Source organism: Pseudonaja textilis, chromosome 2 (assembly GCF_049901715.1).
Source record: "Pseudonaja textilis isolate UNSWEBS1 chromosome 2, rPseTex1.2, whole genome shotgun sequence".
NCBI classification, from domain to species: Eukaryota; Metazoa; Chordata; class Lepidosauria; order Squamata; family Elapidae; genus Pseudonaja; species Pseudonaja textilis.
The window spans coordinates 57,032,909-57,059,825 of NC_141991.1; the positions used below are offsets into that span (position 1 = coordinate 57,032,909).

The window sequence follows — 26,917 nt, forward strand, 5'->3', positions numbered from 1 at the left end:
CTGGAAGGACTTTTGGTATTGGGTATGTCCAAATATATATCCGTTGGGTGTGTGTTAAGGCAGGAAGCCATGCCTATCTGACTTACGGAAAGCAGATTTCAGAGGGAACAGAACATTACAAAATTTGTATGAAATAAATTTTGCAACACTTTGGAATACTTGCAAGCATTTTTTTAAAAGGTAATTCCTTTGTTTTTACTCATCGAATATTAATTTGTCTTAAGTACCATGGTGCTATCATAACTTAGAAACTGAATGATAAGAAGAACCACTCAGCTGAGCTGAGGTACAAAGGCTACATATGGTATAAAAATAAGAAGTTTGGAAAAGCTGTGTCCTATTTATTTTAAGCACGTCAGTGTACAAAACAGAAGGACAAAAAAGCCTTGCCTGGATTAGGCTATAGTCCCATCTGGCCTCATTCTTTGTTAGCCACTGACCAACTGTATGTATTTGAGATGCTCACAACCCTAGATAGAGAGCAATAACTGCTCTAGCTTCCGAGCAGCCAGTGTTTAAGCATGCTGCCTATGATTCATCAGGAGAGAGTATTGAAGTCATCAATCAGCCAGTGATGGCTTCATGTTTCACATAGCTGTCTCTTTGAAGCTGCCCAAATTGTACCTGAATTGTACCTGAATTGTACCTGAAGAAATATTTCCTTTGGCTAAATTTCACTCTCCCTCTATGTAGATTCAGTGGATGACATCAAGTTTTAATATTGTACTATAGAAAACAGTATTTTTTTATGCATGATTTTATATATCATATCTACCTTTATCTTAGGTTTCAGGTTAAAGTGCCCTAATTGCTTTAATCTCGTTTCATAGGAGAGTTGCTCTCCTGATGAATCATAGAAAGCATGCCTTATATACTGGCTGCCTGGAAGTTATAGCAGTCATTGCTCTCTATCCAGGCTTGTGAGACTGCTAATACTGTAATTTGCATTCCTTTGTTTTGTACCTCTTTCAGCAATAAAATATTCTTGTGCAGTTGCAGTTCCCTGAGCATGGTAAACATCACAATAGCCTGGGTTAAGAATGCCTAACTTAAGGACAACTTGTAGTTATGAATGGATTGCCGTAAAGCCTATTATATTAAAATTTTGAGTTAAGTACAGTGGTTTGCAATAATGAACACACACATTTTGTGACATTCATGAAAACATTGTGTGGCTTCAGCAGTTTGCCAGATCAAAGAAGAACATCATCCACCATTTAAAGTTAGATCACATATTTGTTTTCCTCTTATTTACCTTTTACATATGTATTTGTTCTAACTCATCTAGAGATTCAACTTAAAGACAGACTTAGGGATGTGTCTCATTTGTAACCCTGGGACTGCCTGTACTTGTACTAGAACATTGTATCAGCAGTTCTATTTTCAATTTCCTTCTTAATTCCGTGTATGGACCTTGCCTTTTTTTACAGCAGTTGCAGTTGGCTTAACTTTTTCATTAATAGTCTACACGATGCCAAGATCATGTTGATATGTAAATGAGATTTGGATTCTCTCTATATGTTCTACACAGAACAGCATTTTGAAATTCATTTACATAGCCCTTTTTTTTCATTGATCAACTTGAACTCTTTGTATCATTAGCAAACACAACTACTACATAACCCCAACTCCAGATCTTCTCCTCCATGCTGCATCGAGAACCCAGGATGGGTTGACTCCTTCCTATGATGTCATTTAGCTGAGTCTTTACTAAGATATAAAAGCCAGACCCCGGAAGTTACCCCAGCTTTTGACTCAGCTCCTTTCAGTCAGTAGCTGTTAGTTAGCACTCACCAGCTATCTTCAGTACCTTTTTTCCTCGCTTCAAGCAGCTCCCAGGGCAGCTGCTCTTCCAGAAGAGCAGGGCTTTTTCTCGTGCAATGTTGGGAGCAGCGTTGCCAGAGCGCTGTTCAAGCAAGTTGGGCAGCGTCTGTAGACCTCCCCCACGCCTGCGGTTTGAGCAGTCTAAAAAGCAATCGGCAAATCGATAACAGCGTCAGCCAGCTGATCATGTGGCCAGAGGCTGCTCTTTCCTTTGCTGACTTCGCTCGGGGTTCTTTATAGCCTAAGGAGCAATTCTTCGATCTCAGAGCCTGTTTCCCATAACCAGTGGCCATCTTGGATTGAAGCCTTCCACCACGAGGTGAGCAGCCATATTGTAAGTCCGGGGGCCATTTATACCCTAAGGGGCTTAATAGAAAAATTTACAAACAGTTTCTTTCTAGCGCAAGAGCCTTTTATTCTACAATGGAGCAAGATAAGGGTCAGGCAGAGTTCCCCCCGTGGAACAGTCTCTTAACCCAATAAGAGAAAAAGTTGTAGGCAACGCACCCAATCAGTCCAGAGGGAGGTGGCTGCTAAAATCAGAGCTAAGGCTCTAGCCCCTAAGAAGGCAACTCAGGCTGAGTTGAGGGCAGAAAAGCGTAGACATGCAGCCCTAGAGTGGCAGTTCAACAGAACTATTCAACAGAAGGGAGTGCAGTTACAGCAGGTTTTAGGTGATACTCGTGAGCCCCAGCCAAGCCCTCCCAGGGGAGGAGAAGTTTATCTTGAGCCTTTCCATCCTCCATCCTGGTCTCCTGAGGCTTTTGCAGTACAATATGATCCTCAGGATCTAAGCAGATCTGGGCCTTATTTCCAACAGGCTTCTGGGCCGTATGCTCCTCCCCTCCCTCCAGGCCTCGAACCTCTTCTCAATCTAGTCCTGAAGCCACCTTCACTCTCAGAGCAGCGGGCCTTCTGCCTTCTGCCTCTACCTTTGAGCATAGTCCAGGGGATATCCAAGAAGTTGTCTCATTGGCCATTAGGCAGGGATTGGCTGAAGGCTTCAAGCAAATTCTTTGACCTCTGGAAAGGACTCAGGCCCTTCTCCCTTCTCAATCTATAAGTTCCCTGCCTCATCACCCTGATTTAGGGCGAGACCTTTGACCAAAATCTTTCAGAGGAAGAGGACTCTCGCCCAGAGCAGACATCCTCTGCATTGGTCTTCAATCCTTCTCTCTTCAGGCCATTACTCAGCATGGCCTTGATCACTGCCAAGCTGTCGCCAGAGGAAGTGGCTCCCAAGCCACAAGGAATTCCCTCTAGCCAGGGAGACTCATTCTTCTCCAAGCCTGTAGTGCATGCAGGGGTTTTGCCTTCTCCCACTTTGCTCCTGGACATGGTCAGGAACAGTGCGCTTCCCCTTCGGCAGGTCGTCGCCCATCTTCTCTGAATAAGCGTTTCTACAACGTCAGCGCAGCCCTGGACAATGCCCTGGCAGTGCCTTCTGTTGACTTTCCCGCGCTGCATGGGCTGTTCGGCCTTCAACAGCAGCATCCTTTTTTCACGAGGGCATCCATATGGTGGCTGCACTAACTCCAGATTAGATTGCCTACATCTGACCTTCGGTCTCACCAAGACCTTAATAAGATTATTGCCGCGGCAGAATTCACTGCAGATGCCACTCTCAATTCCACCAAATTTGCATCGAGGGCCAGCAAGAGGAGCAGCAAGAAGACTGTTATGGCTCAGAAATTGGCAGGCAGAGTCACGCCGTAAATGGAAGCTGGCTTCAGTTCCATTTGTGGGCGATAAGCTTTTTGGCGATGCTCTTGAACCTTATTGCATCGAAACCAGAGATAAACGTAAGATTCTCTCTTCCTCTGGGAAGAGAGCTGACTATGGTTAAATATGGCTACCACATGGTGATGCAAAAATTAAAAAATACAGTTACTAAATACCAGAAATATGATAAATCTTTTTGCTGATACCTGATGGCCACCCGGATTTTTAGTTCTAAGTTGACACCATTGAAAGAAAGAATGGCACAAAATGTGCTTGGTAATTTTATATATCATCATAAGTGGAAAGGATTAATTCCTTCTGCTGGTAGACCGGCCATTGGAAAAAGGAGGAAGAACTGATTTTCTCAAAATCTGCTTCAGAGGTTTTTCCATAGAGCTGTCTCGAGTGTCCAGGTTGGGAGGAGCTCCAGTCTCGGCTCTCACAGGCTGAGCTTGAGATTGAGGCACGCCTCTCACCATCACGTGGTCCTCCGGGCGCGCCCCAGTTTTTTGCTCAGCCTCGTGGCAGTCAGGCTGGTTTTCCTTTTGCTCCTGGTCGTTCTAGCACCTCGTGTTTTCTTTTTTTTTGATCAACTTGGACTCTCAGACAGCGCAGGAAACTGAGGTTTGAGCTCCCTAGGGAGCCTTTTTCTTCTAAGGGGAATTGTTTCACTATCCTTTTAAGGGAGAATCCAGCGCTTCGAGCGCTGCCCCCTCCGATTGCCGCCTTTTCGCTCCGTGCGAAGCTGCATCGTTTCTTTCCTGCCTGGTTTTGTTCTTTCGCCGTTTCCCCCGCGAACGCCATCTAACCCAGGGAGATGCTTCCCTGCCTCTCCCAGGTACTTCTTTGTGGCCTCCGGGCCTTTTAACTTCTCCTGGGTGATAGCCGCCGCTGGGATTGCCTCGTCATTGTGCCCTCCATTTTGGGCTCCCTGTGGCGTCAGCCATCTTGGGAGTGGCAGGAGTCGCCGCCATCTTGTGTGTGGCCGCATGGCCGGGCGCCATTTTTCAGAGGCCTATAACAGGGTTTTTCTTAATGTTTTATAGGCAGACTCGAACTGCCTATATCCTTGCCTGTTTGCGCTTAGTTTCTATCAGGCTAACCAGGGTTAGTTGGCTCTGTAGCCCTTCCCCAGCAGGCGAGTTAGCAGCTCTGCCATCCCCTTCCCGGTCCGTCCGGCAGGGGTAGCTGCCTGGCGTTCAACTTTTGGCTAATTGGCTTCTGGGCTAGGCCCTGCTGTGCAACAGCCTCCTATTTTAAATACAAAAAAATTTTTGATCAAAGGGGTGCGAAAGCGTGCACTAGGATCCCGGCCTCTACGTAGGCCGCATCCAAACGTGCAACTGTCCGAGGACCCGTGATGGCACTTTACTTTAAAATTTTTAGTTGGTAGCCCCAGGGACGCCTGCCACTGCTCGAGGCCTACCTGCAGGCCGCATTGTGTTTGATTCCTGGGCAGATCCTTGGAATGTCCAAATCCCTGCTGGTACCTTGCAATCCTGCCTTGGTACTCCTCTAGATATAGGAGTCTACTGGCTACACAGTCTCTCCCCAGCAAGGGAGGTAGCAGCTCCGCCATCCCCTTCCCGGTCCGCCCTGCAGGGGCGGTTTTTGCGTCCATCTTTGGCAATTGGCTTCTGGGCTAGGCCCTACTTCTCAACAACGTGCAAAGCACCTCTGTTGCCCTTGACCTAGGGGGTGCGAAAGCAGTGCTGGGTTTCCGGCCCCTGCTTAGGCTGTGTCCAGCCTTGTTAATCACCTCACGTTAATCAAGAACTTTTCCTCCTTTCTCCTCTCCAGATGGCAGACGACAATGCATCTCATGGCACTTCCCTGAAGGCCAAGGCTAAGTCTCACCACCTGCGCAAACAAGCACAGGAAACATCCAAAGCCTCTCAAAGGGATGCCCTTAGGCGACACAGGGCCCTTGAAAAGGAGATTGACAGACGCTCTAAGGAGTCAAGCTTTGTGCCTCTGGACCCTTCCAATCCCACTCCCTCTACCTCCACCCATCCTCCCTCCTCCCCTGCTTCTGCCTCTTCATCACAGCCTGGACAGGCCCCTGAGGCCACCTTCCCCCGCTGCTGCAGGTCTGCGCCCGGAGGAGCCTCACCCACCCCCACGGTGGAAATCCCCGAAAATCTCAAACAAGCGATGGAGCTGGCCATCCGGCACGGGATAGCACAACAGTTTCAGCAGCTGACCGGTCTGGCCCCTAGGCCTGAGGCCCCCGAGGCTCGAGGATCAGCAACCGCATGGTCAGGTAGCTCTCCACGGGGACTTGACCCTGCCCTTGGAGATGGAGGAGATGGAGGCCCAGGAACTCGGGGACCCTACCCTCTTTGGGGACGAGGAGGATCTCGAATTGGGGTCTGTCGTGAGACAGTGAACTCCTCTCGGGAGCAGGCCCCCAGAAGGGGACATGTCGGAGGACGAGGGCCTCTCTCCAGGCCAGCCCGCGTTTCTGGGGCTGTTTAAACCACATCTATTTAGGTCCCTCCTGTTCAAGGCCAGGAATACCTCGGGCCTGAACCCTCCCCCCACCCAACCCAACGGCATCGGGGGTTCCTCCCGACTCCATTTTCTCCCAGCCTGCGGTGGAAACCGAAGTGATTCCTGTCCCACCCATATTCTCTGACATGGTCTCAAGGCAGCTAGCCTCCTCGGGGCCTCCTCCCTCCCAACGCCCAGGACAAGCGGTTTTTCAATCTTGAACCGCAGTTCTCTACCTTGCTCGATCCCCCCGTGGACGAGCCCGTAGTAGGTCTGGCCTCCCGCTCAACTCCCAGCGAGTCCTCGAAGCTCTCCAGCCCGAGGACAAGCGAGCTGAACTGGCCCTGCGCCCGCTCATCTCTCTGATGCCTGGGCGGTCAGGGCCTCCACGGCGCGTCTTTTTCACCAGAACCTCCATCAAGTGGCTCAAGCAGCACGTCCCCACAGCTAATCTCAGAGCGCACCAGGATATTGCCAAGATCCTGGCCGCGCCGAGTTCTCTGCAGACGCCACCTTCCAGGCTGCAAAATTCTCCACCAGGGCCATCTCGTCCCAGGTCACTGCCCGTCGCCTTCTCTGGCTCCGCCACTGGCAGGCGGATGTAAAAAAACAAGGCTAAGCTAGCATCAGCCCCCATCTCTGGGGGAAGCTATTTGGACCGGTTCTCGACCCATTCCTGGCGAGACCCGCAACAAGCGCAAATATCTCCCTTCTCTTGCTAGGAGGTCTGATTTCAGAGGTTCCTCTCCCTCTTCTCGCCAAGGTTCTTCCCGCTCTTCTTCCTTCCCCAGGTACTACCAATCACCTCCCGACCGATCGGAACCAGACAGGTCCGGAGGCACCTCGTCCAGGAAGCCCTCCTGGGGATCCGGGAGAGGTTTGTTCCGTCGTTCGATAATGCAGTCGCCCCCAGGTGGCTGCCCCCAAAAAAAAAAGAAAGAAAGAAAGAAAGAAACAAGTATAAAAGCGAGGAGAAGGAGAGCGAGAAAGCCAATCCTCTTCAGGCTTCTCGCCTAGTCTGGCTCCACTCTGACACTTAACTCCTGCAAAATCTCTTTCTCTTCAGCCTTGCCCAAACCATTGGGGAAGCCTAATCCTCATATCTGCCTTACCTCTCCATACCAAGACTCCCGGTAGACCATACGGCTCCCGGACGCAGGCTCATAGTCTGGAGCACCCTTGTCCTCCTCACCTTGCCCCAGGGCATCTGGCCGGCAACACATTTATCCCCACCCCATGTTAGCTGGGGTTCCTTCTCTGGGCCCCCGGCCCACAGCCTCATAATCCAGATACATGGACCCCTTGCCCTGGTCCTCACTACTACCCTTAGTTCCCTCTGGGGCGGTCCTCGGTCAGTTGGCTCTTGAGCAGGGCCGACCGCCTCGCTCTGGGCGGAACCAAACTTGGTCCCCACTAGCACAGGTCACAGTTTGGGAACTCCTTACGTCTCCCCTCCATCACTCTGACCTGGAGTTCTCTCAGGGGGGTTCCCAACAGGGTCTATCCCATAACACCCTAGGGCGTCCCATCGCCACCCTCGCAACGGTGACCCTCCGGTTATTGAGGGCGCCTCCCCTCACTCTGGCTAGGTCTTCTCAGGGGAACTTCCATCCTCGCCTCTGCCCGGGCTCCTCGTACCGGGTCCCTAACAAGGTTTTGGCCGCTCTACCTAGTCTCCTTGCCCCACGGTCTCAGTAAGCATCCGTGGTATCCCCGGCAGGGCTACCTTTAGACAGCCCCGTCTCCTTCATCAGGCCTTCTCGTTGAGGCATTCCAACCTCCGAGGGGTTCTCCTGTTGGGCGTGCCCTCCAGCGGGTCATCAGGGTTCCAGGAGAGGTCCCATTCCAGATGGGAGCCCGCCCGCAGGACTAGCCAAGCTTTGGTATGTCCCAACCTGGACACTCGAGACAGCTCTATGGAAAAGGGCGTTGGTTCTTACCTGATACGCTTCTTTTCGTAGAGCTGTTGAGAGTGTCCAGCCCCACCCGTAGGCCGTCTGGTGGGAAACCCTGCTGTTCGACCGAGCAAACTAATATTTTTTTCCTGAGTAAGATGAGAACAGGACCTTCCTTCTCATCTTCGCAAAACTGGGGCGCGCCCGGAGGACCACGTGATGGTGAGAGGCGTGCCTCAATCTCAAGCTCAGCCTGTGAGAGCCGAGACTGGAGCTCCTCCCAACCTGGACACTCTCAACAGCTCTACGAAAAGAAGCGTATCAGGTAAGAACCAACGCCCCTTTTAGTGCATCATTTTGAAGGGGATCTGAAGAGAAAGGAGAAAGAAGGAAATCCCACTACATAAAATTTTCATAGTACAGTTAGCTTCATTTGTAAAGAGTTTGATAAAATATTGATCAGTATTAGTTTGCGTGTGCGGGAAGGGGAAAAAAGTTCTGAATTGTTATGTAAGATGAGTTTATATAAATGTAAAGAATTGTGTGGTATTCTGATGTGTTTTAGTGTTTGCGATACATATTTTTCTTGTTTTAGATTAAATAGAAACTTAATTTTTGTCTTTTGGATACTCTTTGGAGGCATCATAATAGTAGGGGGATCTAAGCCAAAAACATATAGGTTACCTTTTGAGGATGTATTTATCTTCTCCATCTTTTTTTGATAACTTTTTTTTTTTACTTGTTCCAGGTAGTTGTTTGCCAGGGAACATATTTTGATAGAGTCTAAATTGTTGATTAGATCAGGGGCTAAATGTAGCCTCATGGTCATAAGTTGCTGGTCCATATTCTATAGAACTATTACTACTTATTTTTATAGTGTTTATGTATTTGAATGTTTTTTCTGAAAAATGCAATAGAAGTATCGTAGCTTCGTTAAAGATAAACCATCTCAGTCTAGTGGTCTAATGGAGGAGCTGTATCTGTTTCAGATATGCATTAGAAAAAACAAACAGTTCCTTCTATACCAGTGTCATTAATACATTATTGGTGAATCATGATAGAAAAAATATTTTTTTTATTTTTCCATTCTACCCCTTTCATTTTCCCTGTCCATAAGCCATCCTAGAAATGGTGAAAATTAAAGAAACTGAATTCACCAATGAAGTACAAGCTAACTTGTACAAACCAGATAATTCCTGATTGTAATATGGCCCCAGATTCCTTAAAAAAAAAACAGAGATTCTAAAGTTTGGACTAATAAAAGTAATGTTTTCCAATTACTTTTTCCTCTTGTTATGAACGTCAGCAAATAGGCAGCACTGTCTGATTTGCAGTGTTCTTAAATTTTTACATAAGTTTTTGGGGAATAGCTGACTATAGGGGTAATATTACCCTCTTTACAAAGCAAGAGTAGTATTTACTATGGTAACAAATGTAGAATATTTATTATATAAGCATATTCTTTTTTATTTATTGAAAAGATTTATATATTTATATACCTATCTTAAGCAACCCTTGAGTGAGTTTTAGTAATTTTGGTTGTTGTTCAGTCGCTAAGTCATGTCTGACTTTTTGTGACAGCATGGCCCACAGCATACCACGCCTCCCTGTCCTCCACTCTCAACCAGTTCACTCAAACTCATGTTCACTTCTATCATTACCTCCGCTCTATTGTCTCTGCACTAGCATAGTGTTCTTTTGTTACATTGATGCCTGTAATTGTTTCATGATATGGCAGTTATTGAGTTCTATTTTTTAAAAAACAATTTTAAAATTGTAAATAACATGACTGATGCTTTGTGAGATTTTTCTGGCCTTGCACAACAACTTGAGTATTTTTGACCATTTTAACAATTGCTTGGATATATGGCATATCTTGTCATAGCCAGGACTGAATTACAACATGACTGTTGCTCATTACTGGTCTATATTTTGAAAAAAAAAATTAGGCATTGTTTTCTAAAGATTTTTTCCAGGTTCAATGCATAAGAGTAATTGGTGGAGATAAATAATGGTAGGTAGGAAGCAGATTATATATTGCAGCCGGCTTGAATAATTTTAAAAAAATGAAGGTGAATATACGTGCCCCAGCATAATGTTGCAGGATCCAATCTGGCTTGGTCACTGGGACCAGAGGTTTTGTCTTCCGAGATTTCAGATTCATGCTGGAATCTATCTTCAGGGAGTTTCTTGGATTCTGGAAAAACAAATAATTCAAGGGGATGCAGTACTTCACGAATAGATGAGACATGTGAATGGGCTTCTAAAGATGATTTCAGAATAACTATGTAAAATTTATTGCAAGTATTTCTGGAACTAGTGGCTTTGGGGGAACTTCTAATAAAAACAGTACACTCTTTTGAATACTTCATCAAAATGACAAGGCTCTCCCTTGAGTGCTATTATTCTCACAAAAAGATGCAGCTATTTCCTAATTTAGTCTTCAGAACTATGACTAATGCTCTTGTTTTTCATGAACACTAACTGTACCATTTTTTTAATAGTATGCATGACAAACTGTCCTACTCTGATTGTAATGGTTGGCCTTCCAGCAAGAGGAAAAACTTACATATCAAAAAAATTGACACGCTACTTAAATTGGATTGGAGTGCCTACGAAAGGTGAGTGCTGTCACCACAGAGGTTTAACCAAAATTTAGGTAAGAATAGTTCCCATAGATACTGTTGAGGTAATTCCCGGTTAGGAGAATGAGCGCATACATGGAGACGTATTTGAGAGTAGTACACTGTACAGTAAATGTAGGTTTTTACTTCCAGAAACTTGCAAACAAAGTTCAAAACAAGCAGTCCAAAGTCATTCACAGGTTAAATCAGTCAGTTTTTCAATCCAGGGATAATCCAATAACAAATTCCAGTGTCAAAAACAGTTCAGTATCAGACTTATATCAAATCCAGGTAGAATTTAGGAATTAGGAAAACGGAATTAGGAAAAATGGAATGGCAATACTCTCCAACAGAAGGAAACAGAGACTTACTCACACTCTCTTCTGAGACTAAGACAAACCAGGTTTCTGTTTCCATCTTATGGCCGTTTGAGAAACTACACCCAATTATACTTTTTTGCATTTTCTTAAAGATACAGTATTAAAATGTCTATCCTGGCATATATATTTCCAACCCAAATACCTGTTAGATGACTTATATTCCTAACAGATACAATGTATGCATGTATTCCATACTTACAAACACAACATGGCAAATATTGGCTTTTAAAGGGGCCTAAAAGTATTGCTCTGACACAGGTCCACAAACACGACAAACCCTCTGATGTGAATTCAAAAGATTCCTTTATTAGGAAGGCCGGCACCCCTGGCAAAAAGTTTATCTCACAGGCTAACAAGTCTGTCCAACAGGAAGATGGATAGTTTTTTGCCACACCTATTCATCTCTGCCCACTGCCTATTATTCCCAGAGCTAGGGTGGGGTCTCGTTAGCAGCAGTGGCTCTTCCTTCCCCAGGATCAGCCCATGGCTTTCCACTGCTCTCCCCTTCTCTGCCTTCTGCGCAGCCACCCGTTGGGCACTGGACCTAGCTGTTCCTTTTCTTCTTCATTAACCACCTCCAAACCGGGGGGGCGATTGACTCTTCATCTGCAGGCTGACAGATGTCCCAGATACTCTCTCTCTCTCTCTCTCTCTCTCTCTCTCTCTCTCTCTCTCTCTCCCTCCCCCCCCCTCTCTCTAACAACACAGTGGATAGTATTAAGTAATCAGTTTAAACAGAAATTTATTTTACACCAAATACTTTGATTATTAAAGTTATATTCAGTTTTGGATGCAAAAGCTAAATAACCTTATTTATTTATGTACTTTTATTTATTACATTTATATGCAGCCTACCTTTCCAATTAAGCAACTCTTATGCTTATTAAATTGGTATTTTAAATGAGTTAATATTGATACAGTAACTTTTCTATCTTTGAAGGTCTCAGTTATCTAAACTTTAGAATGCTAATAATCTCTAGTCCACACTATTGAAATAATAAATGTAATGTATGTTTTATAATAATAAAATAAAACAAAGAAAAAATGTAACAATAAGATTTTTATTGGTTCATCACATAGTCAGCCAGATGTTTAGACTGAATTTGGCATTTTTATCAATCGATCAAGTCCTTTCTAAGGACTCAGGTTAGGTAGATGTTGGTGTTTGGTTAACCAGGGTAAATATATATTATTAGTTAAAGGTATTATTACTGTTTTTTTTTTTTTTTGTAAAAATGTCACTATTGTGCATACTGCTTTACCAATGTTTAAAAAGTTGGTAAAGGAAAGGAAAATGGAAGCAAATAGAAAAGGAAGCGAAGATGGTTTGTTTTGTAGACTTAATCACAGATTTAAGTTGTAAGGCATTGTAAGAGTCAGCTAAAAGCTTCACAGGAAAAATTGGATCTAAGAAGAACTGGAAAAGAAAAGCAGTACCCTTGATGTAAACAATATTTAGGATATAATTTAAAGTGATCTGGTTAGGGTTGTTGTTGTAAGATGTTTTGCTTCTCATCCAAGAAGCTTCTTCAGATCTTGAAAAAGCATCTTTGGGATAGCCATGATCTGGATGACTGAGAATCTTCATAGACTTTTAAGATGATAATGTATAATAATTTTTTTGGCTACTCGAGATAACTTACACTTTATTTAATGGCAGAAATAAGGCATCTTGGTACACCTTATCCTATAAATGTAAATTATAGGTGAAAATAAAAAACTTAATTTTCCTCCTTGATTTTTCTACACAGAGTTTAATGTTGGTCAGTACCGTCGAGATTTGGTAAAAACATACAAGTCCTTTGAATTCTTCTTGCCAGACAATAAAGAAGCCCTGAAAATCCGAAAGTAAGTTTGTCATTATGTTGCTGTTTTGATATGAAGAAATGTTGATGATAGCGACTAAGAAAACAGTTGATGCTGTTGGTTGTTTCTACCAAGTTGGGAAAGTAGGATAGCTGTCTTGAGAGATGCATGGCTCAGTCTTAAGTTTTCTTCCTGTAATCATTATTTTATTGTCCATATTCTGTGAACTGGAGGAAGACACCTAAGTTGCTCCAGCATTTCTGAACTGTGCCTTTTAAGTGCTTTTGTATGTAACTCTGCGTCTTGTTTTGTGCACAGTCTTTTAATAATGCTAGAAATAGCCCTGTGTATAACTAAGAAGTCTTGTCAGGGGTATAACCAGAGTGTTGTCTCTTCTTTTTAAGAAAGTGTGCCTTAGCAGCACTGAATGATGTTCAACGATATCTTTGTGAAGAAAATGGGCACGTGGCAGTAAGTGTTCTATGGTGCATTGCTAAACAAATGAGTACTAGAACCGTTTTCCCCAAGCTTTTGAGGTGGTGGCTCTCAAATTCCATAAGCTGCTACATAAATATTGTGAGATTGGAAATTAGATCCAGTTTATCCCGTTTCATAGTTTGTTCTGGTCAGTCAATTTATTATTGAAGAAAATTACAATAAATGCTACATAATACTAACCTTCTGCCTGCGTCAGTGGATAATTTTCATATCTGTATCTGCTGACATCAATTTTTATAATACAGAGGTAATTTTAAATCGTTGCATTGCTAAATGCTTTGTAAGTCACATTTGGAAAATTAACACCTTAAAATGATAGCCCCGTGAAATAGCTGGAATAATATGTTATTTTATTTCTAGCATGTTTCTTAGTCAGGTAGTGTGAAAATCAAATAAATAGACAAAAAACATTAGGTATAGGAGATTAGTATGATATGTGTAATTATAGTAGAAAGAAAGGTGAATGAAACAAATATTTGGAGAGGCATTTTGCTTTAGAAAGTCTTAGAAATATATGGGGACAACATGACATACAATAGGCAGAACGTCCTATATATTTTATTTGTAGTTTTTGTGCATAATCTTCCAATGTTAGTTTGAGATGGGGCATTTCATTAATCGTAAGAATATATCTGTTAACAATTCTGGAAAAAAATTATTCTTCCGTATTTGTATCTTATAGCACATTCATAGTAAAATGGTATTATGTAGAATAATAATATAGTTATATAGTTATATTATAATACTATATAGTTATATAGGATATAGTCCTATTGAGTAGATTCATTCTGTCATTTTATTCATGATAACACTTCAAAATATTTGTGTCAACCATGTTTGGGGGAATTAACATCTCAGCAAATACGTATTTAATTGCACTGTTTGTTCTGCTTGCCATTAGTATGTGTATATATGGAAGATAAATGTACCTATATACTATGAAAAAACATACAGTAGTTGCTAAAATATTTATGATGAAGCTATTACATTTTATTAATGATATATGAAATATTACGGGGATATATATATATATTTTCTTAAGTTTTCGCGGGTACTTGCATGTATGGTATGCAGCTTTGTTCGGGTATTTTCCCACAAAAACAATACAGAAGACGAATACAATACAGAAGCCTGATGATGGCAGATGAGATTCTGCCGAAACGTTGCTACAACTTTAAAAGCACAACTATAATGACATGGGAAAATACCCGAACAAAGCTGAATACCACACACACACACACACACACACACACACACACACTGATTCTTGTATTGTTTCATGTAGGTTTTTGATGCTACAAATACTACAAGGGAACGTAGAGACACCATATATAAGTTTGGTGAAGAAAATGGATTTAAGGTCAGTTGCGTAAAGATGCTAAAATTATTTAGTCCTGGATAAAATGTTTGTTCTAAATATTACACTGACTACAAAGAAACATACTATAACTGCATATGAAAAATATTGGCTGCAAGTAGTTCTGTAAAAAAAAAACCTCAATTTTCTAGTAAATTATACTTATAATTTATTCTGCAATTTTAATTCTATTGTTGACAGTAATGATTAGCAATAGTTTCTGCTGCTAGTTAATATGAAAGAAGATTCTGTTGTGATTAGAAATGCTGGCAATTTTAATATTGCATGTACCATTAATTGCCTTGTTTATTGTAACTCTCACATATTTTTGCAAGGGAATAAGGAAGAGAGATAGCCATGTTTCTTTGATTTACTCCTTTAGAAAAGTACAGTGTATGGAATTTACTTTAAAATATTTTCTATTACATGACAATTAAAATACCCTTTATACTATTTTAATATTACTCCAAGGGTCAGGAGTAGAAAGAGCAGAGTAGTAGAGAAAAAGACATTCCCTTTCTATGTGGCATGAACTCTAAATCCAGAATGCTTAGATTTCAAAGGACTTCATTAAAGCCATATTATCTGAATTATCTGAGAAAAAGATCAAAGGAATGTTTAACATACTACAATTGCATTATAGTAATTATATAAGAAAAAAGTTTGTATGGTTAGGTTTGAACTATTACAGGTAGTAGTCCTCGTTTAGTGATTGCCTTGTTTAGCAATTGTTCATAGTTATGGCAGTGATGAAAAAGTAACTTTAAATCAATCCTTGCATTTATGACCATGGGTCTGTTAAGCAATGGAAAGCTGGTCAGATCATAAGCAGAGTTGTGGTTTTATTTAGTGGCTACTTTGCTTTACTTAACAATTAACTAGCTGGTCCCAGTTGTGGTTACTAAACAAGAACTACTATTTGTTTTATTATACAGCACTGTGTTTTGCTTTTGAATAAGTTGAAGCCTGCTTTGCATTTTTTTAAAAAGTGAAAAATATTACGTAAGGGTCCAACATCAATGTTCTTCCTGTTTGGCTTATAGACTTTTTTTGTGGAGTCAGTATGCGTTGATCCTGAGGTTATTGCTGCAAATATTGTGGTGAGTCAAAACTTCCGTTTACGTTAAAATGTTTGTGCTCAGTTTACTTCCCAGAACCACTCAATCTGGTCTAGCTGCTTCACTCCCTGCCATACTCAAGTAAAGAAAAACTTTTAAATGTTATATATACATGCATGCATTCAGATAACATATTTCTGTATTGATTTCCCATTAAGGTTTGTTTTTAAACTGTAGATTACATTGCACCCTTTTACTTAATTATAAAAGTTTGTAATCTACAAACCTAGTCCTAACTGACTGAGCTTTCCAGGTTTTCTTCCCAAGCACTCTTGCATTCACTAGGGATTGAATTTTCAGAAACTGGTTTGCAAAATACATTTTTTACCGGTGAACTCTGCTTCCTTTCAAGAAAGTCAGAAAACAAACTTAACCATAAAATTGCAGAACAAGCCTAGGAGAAGTATGGGAATATTATTTCTCAATCATCAAACCCTATAAGTTTATTTTATTTAGCGTATGGCATCTACAGAGGTTGTGCAATTACTGATATACAAATTTAGTTTAAATAAAACATCAACAAATGTGTGTGTGTGTGTTTGTGTATTTGTATACACACACACACACACACACTATACATATGATATGTAGACAATACACTATAGGACATAATATATTAAATTAAGGCTATAGAAATGAAAATAATGGAAAACGAAAGTGTCAGTCTTACGATAACAATTTACTATCCACATTATCTACTGATATATAATTTGTACATTTTCCCTACATTGTTGAAGTATAAATTAGGTTTCTCTTTTAAATTTAGTTTTTTTTCTACTCAAAACGCAGAATCTAGGAAAGCATCATACAACTAATTGACTTCTTTTATAATATTTAGAGATTTTTTTTTATTCTGTGGTTTCTTAGCAAGTGAAATTAGGCAGTCCTGATTATATTGACTGTGCTAGTGATGAAGCTACAGAGGACTTTATGAAAAGAATTGAGTGTTACAAGAATTCATATGAGACATTGGATGAAAATCTAGACAAGTAAGTGACCATTTCAGTTTTAATTAAAAAAGCAGTAATATAGTACCTTAAAGTTTAATCCATTTAACTATAAGTTTTAGGGGAACACATCCTCTCAGATGAATTATATAAATTAATGTGTGAGAGATAATATAGATACTTTTAATAAGAAAGGGAAAAAAGGGGATAGTGATGAGAATAAGCAGAATGATTTTAGTATTAGAAGATAGAATCGTGAGATAAAGCAGTTCATAAATAAAGCACAGGAATGTGTGCTTATCAGTCAGTAAAATCAACAAAGAACACTGTGGTCTTTTACTGTGAGAATTTGTATTCCTGTCAGATTTTATTACTCAATTGTTGATGTTTACACCTTGCTTGTCCTGGAGTGAGGAAAAATGGGAAATGAAAAAGGTTAAAGAAAAAGTGAAATTTCATGATTGCCTAAAAAAATGACCTAATGTGAAATAATCACAGAATTTAACATGAGTATTTTGGACTTTCCAACAATATACCATAATGTAAAAAGAATGTAAATAAAATAAATACATTGCATATTAACAAAATTCCTGTCACTTATTTTCGTTAGACTGTGGAACTACAGGTAGTCCTCGGGTTCTGATGGCAGTCAGGGCTGGCACTAAATGATGGGGCTGTGAAACACAACATCACATGACTGAATCTGTTAGCAATGGTAATCCTGGTTGCTGTCATAACCCCAGGACCACTCAGGTCATTAAGTGGAAATAGGCAAGATCTCAGGCAAACAGGTTAGCAGTTGAGGGACAAAGTGGGCTGGGTGAGTGCCCCAGATAAGTGCTGTACAGTACAGGCTGGTGCTGCAGGCAGGAGAGTGGGTGATACAGGTAGGCAGTAGGGAATGTGGGAAGTGCCCGGGGCAGTACTGAGTGGTTATAAATTCAGGCTGGCCCATATTTTGATCATTTGACTGGAGAAGGGGCAGATATGGTGGCCAGAACTTCAAGGACTGTTTGTAAGTCCATTTTTTTCAGCGCCATTGTAACTTTGAGTAGTCACTGAACAAATTGACATAATCTGAGGACTACCTGCACCCTTCCTCAAATGAAGGTGAATAAAATTTATTCCTGGTCTCTGTGGCTGATAATGATAAATAAAGCATGAGGCTAAAATAGGGCAATAATTAATTATGTGTCCTATTGTTACAGGGATCTTTCTTATATTAAAATCATGGATGTTGGAAGGAGTTACCTTGTAAACCATGTAATGGATCATATTCAGAGTCGGATTGTTTACTACCTCATGAATATCCATGTAACTCCTCGTTCCATCTACCTGTGTCGACATGGTGAAAGTGAACTAAATCTAAAGGGAAGAATAGGAGGAGACACAGGCTTATCCCATAGAGGGAAAGAGGTACTTATGGTCTATCTATTGTAGCTCTGTATTTTATTACATTTAAAATGTATTTTAAAATTTAAGTAGTTTTAAAAATGTGCATTATCTTGCATTTGTTTGTGTTCTGGGATTTAAGGAGAGATTTGGATCCAGACAGCCAAGGATATGGAACATTCTGAATTTTGCTTTTGAATGATAAACCAGATTACAAAGAAATAAATAGGGTCAGAACAGAAACTACATTGGATTAATTTAAATAAAATGTTAAATTAACTACAAACATACATGACATATTTATTAATTTTCCCCCAGGGACATGTTAAAAATTACAAGTTAATGGCAACTTTTGTGGGGCTGCGATCACCAGGTATTCAGGCTTACAATATGGATTGCTGGGTAGGAAATGTTGGAAATTGAAGTCTACACATCTTAAAAGTTGCTGAGATTGAGAAACAGTGATATCAGAAGATTCTTAAAAACAGTGTGAAACATTTCAAGAAAGACTGCAGTCAGATACAGGAACATGGAGATATCACAGGCCTCCATTTATTTTTCCTATTTAAAAACATAAGTCTTTCAGCCTGACGAAGAAATGTTCTGGAGGTTATACTCTACAAGTGGAAGTTCCTTACATTCTTGCAACTTTTTATTACATCAAAATTAGAGTACCCTCTCATTTTAGTAAAAGAATATTGTGATTCTTAAGTGCAAGTCAAATGTCTTTGTTGAAGGACTACATGAGCTTTTGAAAGATCGCATTCAAGATTTATTATCTTTTGACATTGAATCTGAGTATCTGTGACATTATAATGTATTTTTAATGACCTTTTCCAGTTTGCCAAGAGCTTGGGCCAGTTCATTAATGATCAGAACATCAAAGATCTGAAGGTCTGGACAAGTCAGATGAAGAGGACCATTCAGACTGCTGAGGCTCTGAGAGTGCCTTATGAGCAGTGGAAAGTTTTAAATGAAATTGATGCGGTAGGATGCTTTTCTGTTACATATATAACCATCAATGCTTGGAGGTTTTTTTACGATGATGTTGAGCTCCTGCAGCTTCCTGAAGTTTTGTACCTAGTCTTCAGGGCTTATTTCAAATGTATTAGATTGCACTGCACTTACTGCTTCTCTTGTCATAAAACTATAATGTTAGTTATCATATTATGCTTTAAAAAGGTAAACGTTAGTTGGTTTCAGCAATTTTAGAAAGTATTTGTGGAACTTGTCCTATCTTGCTACAGAATTACTTCCTTTGTTTCCAAACCCATGTCAGGCAATAAACCATTTTTATTTTTGACAACTATCCCTAATTTGAATGGATGCTTTAAAGTTAAGTTGCAAATCAAAGTTTGTTTTAATCATTGTGTGAAAATAAAATGCTAGTTGTTCTGCCCTGATGTCTTATTGATAGATAGATAGAATGACTTTTCAACCTGACAGTCACATAAGTTTTTTTTAATTATCATTTCCAATAACTCATTGAAATTGACAGAAATGTGGGTTAAAATTCAGTAATTAATTGAAATAAATTAATTAAGAATTTAATTAATTGAATTTTGAAAAACGTTAGGACTAAATCCCCTGATAATTACTGATTTTTCTGATGTATTTGAAAAAATAATCTGAGAAAGTAGATTTGATTAATTAGATCAAACTGGGAAGTCACTGTGTTGTGGAGGTTTGGTGAGGGGGAGTAAAACCATTTGTTACCCTAAAGGTTTGCTTAGCTCCAACAAGAAGCTAAAGACAGATATTTTTGTACCAGAAGGTATTTGGAGTGGTGGGTTTTTTTTAGTTTCTTATTGTTATTATATATTTTGTTTTAATTTTATTGTAAACTGCTAATACTTTAGTTTAGATTATTTCAAGGTATACATTTGATTAGACAGATAAATATTTCCATGAATTGAATTTCCATTTGTGCAGCTTAACTTCAGAATTCATAATGAGGATGAGGATGACACAGCCTGACCAAGTCAGTTTACATAGGTTATGTCTCAATAAACATTAAAACATAAGATATAATTAGAAGCTGAAAGAATAGCCTTCCAGTGAATTCATGACAAAAGTGGCATTTTAGTTCAGAATCTTTGTGAGCCCAGTCCATGTTTCTTGTCATGCTTCATGTAGTCTCTTATTTTCTTTGTTTCTATAGGGAGTCTGTGAAGAAATGACATATGAAGAAATTCAGGAAAATTATCCCTTAGAATTTGCTTTGAGAGACCAGGACAAATACAGATACAGATATCCTAAGGGCGAGGTTTGTTAAATTTTGCAAGCTTAGAGATGCAGAAGTCTTTTTGTAAGTGTTTCAAAAGAGAAATGTTTTGAAATAAAGGGGGTTTATTGCCTCTTTCTCATGAGAAAGCTTTTTTGCAACTTCTTTGTGTTGTTGCTAAAGTAGAAGCCATTTTCTCATTTGTGTAGGAAATGTTAATTAACAGCAACAGGGCTCTATTGTTTGTAACTTAAAAAGCTATCTTACACAGTGTTCAAATTTTAAGCAGGGCTGAAAGGCTTCTTAAAACTGTTTTGGAAAAGGAGGAAATAAATCTGTTTCCATTTCAGACTTTTGGTTCAGTGTGTTGCTGGCCGTCCTGCAGCCACACTCTCAGGGCCCCTTGATAGAACATGCATCAGCATTTTCATGTGCTTTCTCTAAGTAGAGCAACACATTTTAAAACCACATATTTGAGGCTCAGTTAATTGCTTGTTAGCTTGCCCTTTTACAGACTGCTATTAAAAGTCAAGCATTAATCAAAAGCACCAATAAAAGCAGCTGCTAACAGTATTTGTTAAAAGCGGAACATACCTTAAATCCATTTATCATGTGTTGGCTGAGTGATCATAATGTTCAAAACACTGCAGGAGTACAGATGGCATAGAGGCGGTCAGGTTATAATGGATGTTATGTAAGATGGAAACATTTTTGGAGCTTGTTTGCTGATTGTACAGAGAAAGGATATGTGTTTTTCAGTCAATAGCTGTACATCTTCTTAATGACTATAGCTGGCTTAATTGACGGTATATTTTCACGTGTTCCTTAGCAAAGCAAAAATGTATCTTTTGATAAAGCATCAGGTGGTTGCTGCCTTCCACTTTATCAGCTGATCTACTTACAGTACTTTTCCAAAACTTCTTTTGTTCCATGTTTGAGTGCACAAAAGATATAGTTTCTTAAAAATTAATTTCTGTAGCAGAGTTCCTGTTTTTGAAAACTGTCAGCAACATCACGTTTCATTACTTTTACATAAAAACAAGAGAAATCTCACTGTATCAATTACTCAGCTATTTACAAAGTTTCTTACATAGGGAAAAATAAACATTAATGTATAAACATTGAAATAGACAAGTGACAGAATCAGTCTGTAATCTTCTGCAATTCAAATTCTGTGGTATGGAAAGCATCAGATATAGAAAAACAGGCACAGATTGCTTAGAAAAGAATGGATGCATAGAGGAAGGATGGATGTTGAAATCATTTCATGTAAGTCAGTAATTAGTTGGTAATTGCCATTAATCTACCACTTGGATTTTAAAGCACAAGATGATGATTAAAGGTTACGAAGAAGAAATACCTCTGTAGAATTAGATCCAGATAGAACATAAACCTCTCTATTATGCATAGGTGCAGCCCAAAGTAACAATGCAGCTGCTTTAAGAGTTACATTGATTCTAATGAATTGTTTCCTAAAAGCATCTGCATTTTTTTATTTCAGTTTGGCATGTAAGTTTAAAAAAAGATAAGCATCCAGTCTTATGCAAGTTCAAAAGCATTTGTACTCTTACACAGGTGATACTATTTAACCCATTTTAGAGCAAATCAATCTCTCTATGTAAAAGCAAAATACCACTCACGCATCATCACAAAATCCCCTGAACCGTAAAGCCCACAAAATTTGGCACATATGTTCCTCATGGCTTCAAGGTGCTCACTAAGAAAGGATTTTTTGGAATGACCACCAAAGCATTAGTATTCTGTATATTATTATTAACACGCTCTGATGCTAAGGAGTTCTACTCCCCTTCCCCATCTGAAAAGAAATCTGTTCCAAATGCAAAACACAAGCAGAAGAGTTTCAGTTTCAGTCTCACAACAGCAACCAGCTTTAGAATAAAACAATTGAGCTAAGCCACGCCCAGGCTCTTTGCTGTCTTCTTGCTCACACAGCAAATACTGCTTCAGTTTTCAAAAATCCCTCAACACTCTCACACACTGACAGGATGCTAGCCAGATGAATACTGATGGATGCTGTTAGGCAGAGGCAGAATTTCCCCCCCTTATTTTCCTCCCCCAAAACTAAACCTGATCACATAGTTACATAGCGAAGCGCAGGTTTCCAGCTAATTTTATTATAAAATTATGGTCATTTATACACATATCCATATTAAATGATTTCTTTTTGCTATTGTTTTTCCAGTCCTATGAAGATCTTGTTCAAAGGTTAGAGCCAGTAATTATGGAGCTGGAAAGGCAGGAAAACGTGCTTGTAATCTGTCACCAAGCTGTTATGCGTTGTTTGCTTGCTTACTTTTTGGATAAGCCTGCAGGTAGGTACCTTACAAATACCCAAAGAGAAAGCTGAAGTTAGTCAGCAATAACTTTTATTTTGACACCAGATAATTGCAGACAAGTGGTATGTATTTAGGATACCACTGTGTTAGTAGTTCTCAACCTGTGGTCTGCACACGAAGCCATTACAGGGGTCTGTGAAGGCTTGAAGAAATGTTATGATTTAAATCTTAAATCTTGGTGATGGTCTGTGGCCACAAAAGGTATTAAAGGGGGTCCATGGTGACGAAAAGGTTGAGAACCACTATTTGTAGGTAGGTTAAAATATTTTTATTTGTTTAGTGATTTCAATTTACCATTTTTTTATTCTTTTGTTTTGTCTGGCTAAGTCTTAGAATCTTATCTGTGTCTGTTGGTAGCATTGCTTATGTGCTCTGGTTTCTACAAATGGAAGCTGTTCTGAAAATTTATTTAGTGAAGTGAGATACAAATATTAACTAGGAACCAACTTTATAGTCAATAGTCAGAAGTTATTCTTTTTTTATTATATTTTTCTTTACTTATGTATTTCAGAACAATTGCCTTATCTCAAGTGCCCTCTGCATACTGTCTTAAAGCTAACTCCAGTGGCTTATGGTAAGATATTCAAATTTAAGCTAAGCAAGTTAAATCAACTTTATTATGAAAAACATTTTATTAGGTTACATCTATAAGGGGTAGGCTATTAGTTCCTAATTGTAAGCTTGTATGTCAAAACAAATTACTTGTACTTAGTTACCGTTTCCATTAAACTGTTCAGTTCATCATTAAACTAAAAGGTTTAAAATAGACATTGTTTCTATTCTTCTTGAGGTAACGCTGGGAATTTGAATAATTAGGTCCTGCCACACAGTGGTGTGGTGTGAATATCTTCAGAAGTATGACCACTCAAAATGCTTCACATAATTAGTGTTGATTTTTCTTTACAAATATTTTTAGCATTCTTGTAGATACTTTGATTTTAGTATGCCTGTGCATTTGTCTGTTGTGTGTATTCCATGCCTTCTTGTTTCAAAAGGTGGGATTAATTTTTTTTTACTACCGGTTCTGTGGGCGTGACTTGGTGGGCGTGGCACAGGAAGGATACTGTAAAATCTCCAGTCAGAGGTAGTATTTGCCGGTTCTCCGAACTACTCAAAATTTCTGCTACCGGTTCTCCAGAACTGGTCAGAACCTGCTGAATACCACCTCTGGGTAGAATCCAAAAAAACCTAATTGTTGACAGCGTTGGTAAAGCCTTGGGGTGCTTCCAGAGTCTAAGAGTTGTAGCTGAAATGTAACTTTTAATATGATAGAATAGAACATTATTAATTATAGGAAGGAATATTTTTTTTCAATTTTTCCATCTAGCTTGCAGTTGTCATAGAATATGTTGGAGTGCCTTTCAGATGCTAACTGGGCCCGACTCTCCTTAAGTTACTTATTAAACCTAATTTTTACTTTGACATATTATTTCAACCAGCGTAAAACAAAGTTGTAATTAAAATAATTTTAAAATGCCACCTAGTCTAAATAAAAAGCACCACTATTACTTCTTGTTAAAAGAAGAGGAAAGGGGAGTGTGGACATTAAAATTTGGGATAAGAAAACATTTTAAAACAATAGAGAGAATTCCTGTAACTTAGTTACACTTCAAATAATAAGAAGCCTGTAGTGACCTCTAGTGTCCAAAATCCTGCAGTTATTGCAGATAAGATCTCCAGCTGGAGTAGGGTGCAAAAATAAAGCCAAGGGCAAGCCACTAGTATATAAAATGAGAGCAAACCGCATTCCCCACTAGCATTGATGATGTTACCTAGTTTGGTTAATGAAACATCTGCAACAAAACTCAGCTAACAATCAAGGAATCTCTGGGCAGAAAGCCACCCAATAAAATTGAAGTACATACTCATTTCAGCGCATGGCTTAGAACAAGAACATATTTTCAGTATCAGAATTGAACTTGTTCTTACATCCAAAAAGCCACTCCCAATTTTCTTTCTCCAATTCAGCAACCTGACTTAAAGGCATGCATGAAAATCTGATCAATATTTTAGGGAAGATACTCAACATACTCTCAACATACAATCAAATGTTTTATAATACTTAACAACCCTCCCAAATGTCTGTCAATATGAATGTTGCTACAGCTGCTCAAAACTGCTATCCATGATTCTTAGGAGTAAGCTGGAAGTTGCATTGGAAGGACTACTATGTCTGCCACTCATATGCCAGAGTGTCATAGGAAGAAACTTTATAAAGCAACCTTACCTCAACAGATGCTAAAGTGTTAAAAAATCTTAACCAGAACTATTTTAACCAGTATTTATTTGTGTCAAATTCCATTGTCCATTGGAAATAAAAGGAAGAAGTTATTGTTATGGTGTTAATATTGTTCTTTTTTAGTGAATAAAATATATTAAATATGAAAATGTTGATTTCACCTACAGGTTGCAAAGTGGAATCTATTTTCCTAAATGTTGATGCTGTAAACACACACAGGGATAAACCACTGGTAGGTCTTCTTACCGAATATGAATTTAAAACTTTACAAGAAGCTTGGAAAAAGTATTAAAGTAGAAAACCTGCCAGTGACAGAAGAATTAAGCACACACTGCCCCCTTTCTTGGCTACATCTTCCAGATTGCTTCTTCCCAAAGTTGATTTTTTTTAAATGTACTTTTAAAAAAATAAGGTAGCTGGAGGGAATTGTAAAAAAACCTGAGCTTAATACCTTCTTTGATTCTTGGAGTGGGGATTCACAACCATCCAGAGTTTCATATTTGGGAACACTGATAAAACAATTTATCTGATTAGTGTGTGTGTTCTCTTTAATGTACTTCGATGATTTTTAAAAAGAATTCTGCATTAAACTCATGAAAATGTTAAAGATATACAAGATTTCAGGGGTGAAGGGCTTCTATACATGCCTATATCCCTCAATACAGTGTAGACAACACCTCTGTAGTATTCAGATACTGTATATTACCATTTAATTAGAGATCCCATTCTTTTAATGTAAGGAAAAAAGTTTTCAGATTTGTAGGTACTTTAGTACTTTCTCTGCAAGCATCTTATCCTGGTCCTAATTTCAACAGACTTTGCCTTGTGCTCTACTATAGCAACCCTGACTATGTCATGTCAAATATCATTGCAGTAGTTCAGTTTCTGGTACCTGTATGTTTTATGTGAAATGTACTATATTATTATGGGAAAAAATATTGCTTTGTAGATTTTGAAAGCCATCTCTTGCTCATTCTAGAACAACAGCAAATATTTTTGTGTCCAGTTAGTTTAGAAGTTTACTTTTAATATTAAAATTCTGGAATAACCATAAATTCATAGGTACTCTTCTTTAATGCAAAATTATGGTTATTCTGTCTTTCTCATGCACATAGACACATCATTGTTTAGTGATTGACTTCGGTTTGTGACTGTTGGATTTATATGAAAAGTCTCATCTATTTTACTCATACTTCCTAACATGAGGATGAAAGGTTCTGCTAACAAAATCAGAAATACAATTTTGACTGATTTAAAATGTCATATAAATATTTCTGTGTGCAGCATTACTTTTCAGGTTTTGATTCTGAGCCATTTGTATGTCTATGCTACCAGTATTATGATTTACTACTTAGTCCATATAGTCAGACTATGGTTTGTTTAATTTTGGTTTAGTTACTGTGTGAGCAAACACTTGTAGTTTGTACCCCTAGTTCGTGGTTGTTATCTGGTGGTTTGTTCATTAAATCAAAATATAGTTTAATAGGATATATGAACCCAATCAGTAAGACAGGAGACCGTGATTGGCCTTAGTGGGAATCAGGTATATCAAGCTAAGTTAATAACAGGACAGTAGAGAATGAGAATAAATAAATGTATCCATAATAGTGTGTTCAATATGTATTTTCGTGTGTGTTAATTCATAACTGCTTTAAAGTTTAAGAAAAAAGAATGTTCAGAAGCAGAACATTGATGATCATAACTGCTTTGGTTCAAATGGCTTGTTGATTGAAAGTTAGTTTAGCTGTTTCAGTCAGTTAAAACAGTTGTTTGTAAAGGAAATTTGTAAGTGATTTTTTTCAGGATCAGTAATAGAGTTGCAAGTTGCATGGGAAAGGATAGGTGGTAGTTAACTCCTCCTTGAAAGAGGGAGTGGTCTCACCAGCTCTTAAAGAGGCAGTGGTGCACTCCCTTCTCAAAGGACCATCCCTGTCCAAGCTGGTTTCCAACCTTCCCTTCTAAGGGAAGGCGGTGGGGAGAGTGGGTGCAGGGCATCTGCAGAGGACCTTGGATCAAGCGAATTATCTAGATGCCTTTCAGT

The 26,917-nt window shown here is 39.4% G+C and overlaps 1 protein-coding gene across 4 annotated transcripts in view; it reads left to right on the forward strand.

The window, feature by feature from the left end:
• PFKFB4 (6-phosphofructo-2-kinase/fructose-2,6-biphosphatase 4) overlaps positions 1-26,917 on the forward strand; it is an 81,384-nt gene that overhangs the window by 49,006 nt on the left and 5,461 nt on the right. For all 4 annotated transcript variants that reach the window (XM_026724698.2, XM_087923980.1, XM_026724684.2 and 1 more), the window contains exons 2-13: positions 10,439-10,555; positions 12,690-12,786; positions 13,149-13,215; positions 14,528-14,602; positions 15,643-15,699; positions 16,585-16,706; positions 17,873-18,080; positions 18,897-19,043; positions 20,218-20,322; positions 22,484-22,613; positions 23,149-23,211; positions 25,044-25,108. In XM_026724698.2, coding sequence (XP_026580483.1) covers positions 10,439-10,555; positions 12,690-12,786; positions 13,149-13,215; positions 14,528-14,602; positions 15,643-15,699; positions 16,585-16,706; positions 17,873-18,080; positions 18,897-19,043; positions 20,218-20,322; positions 22,484-22,613; positions 23,149-23,211; positions 25,044-25,108 — 1,253 coding nt within the window. The remainder of the gene's footprint in view (positions 1-10,438; positions 10,556-12,689; positions 12,787-13,148; positions 13,216-14,527; positions 14,603-15,642; positions 15,700-16,584; positions 16,707-17,872; positions 18,081-18,896; positions 19,044-20,217; positions 20,323-22,483; positions 22,614-23,148; positions 23,212-25,043; positions 25,109-26,917) is intronic.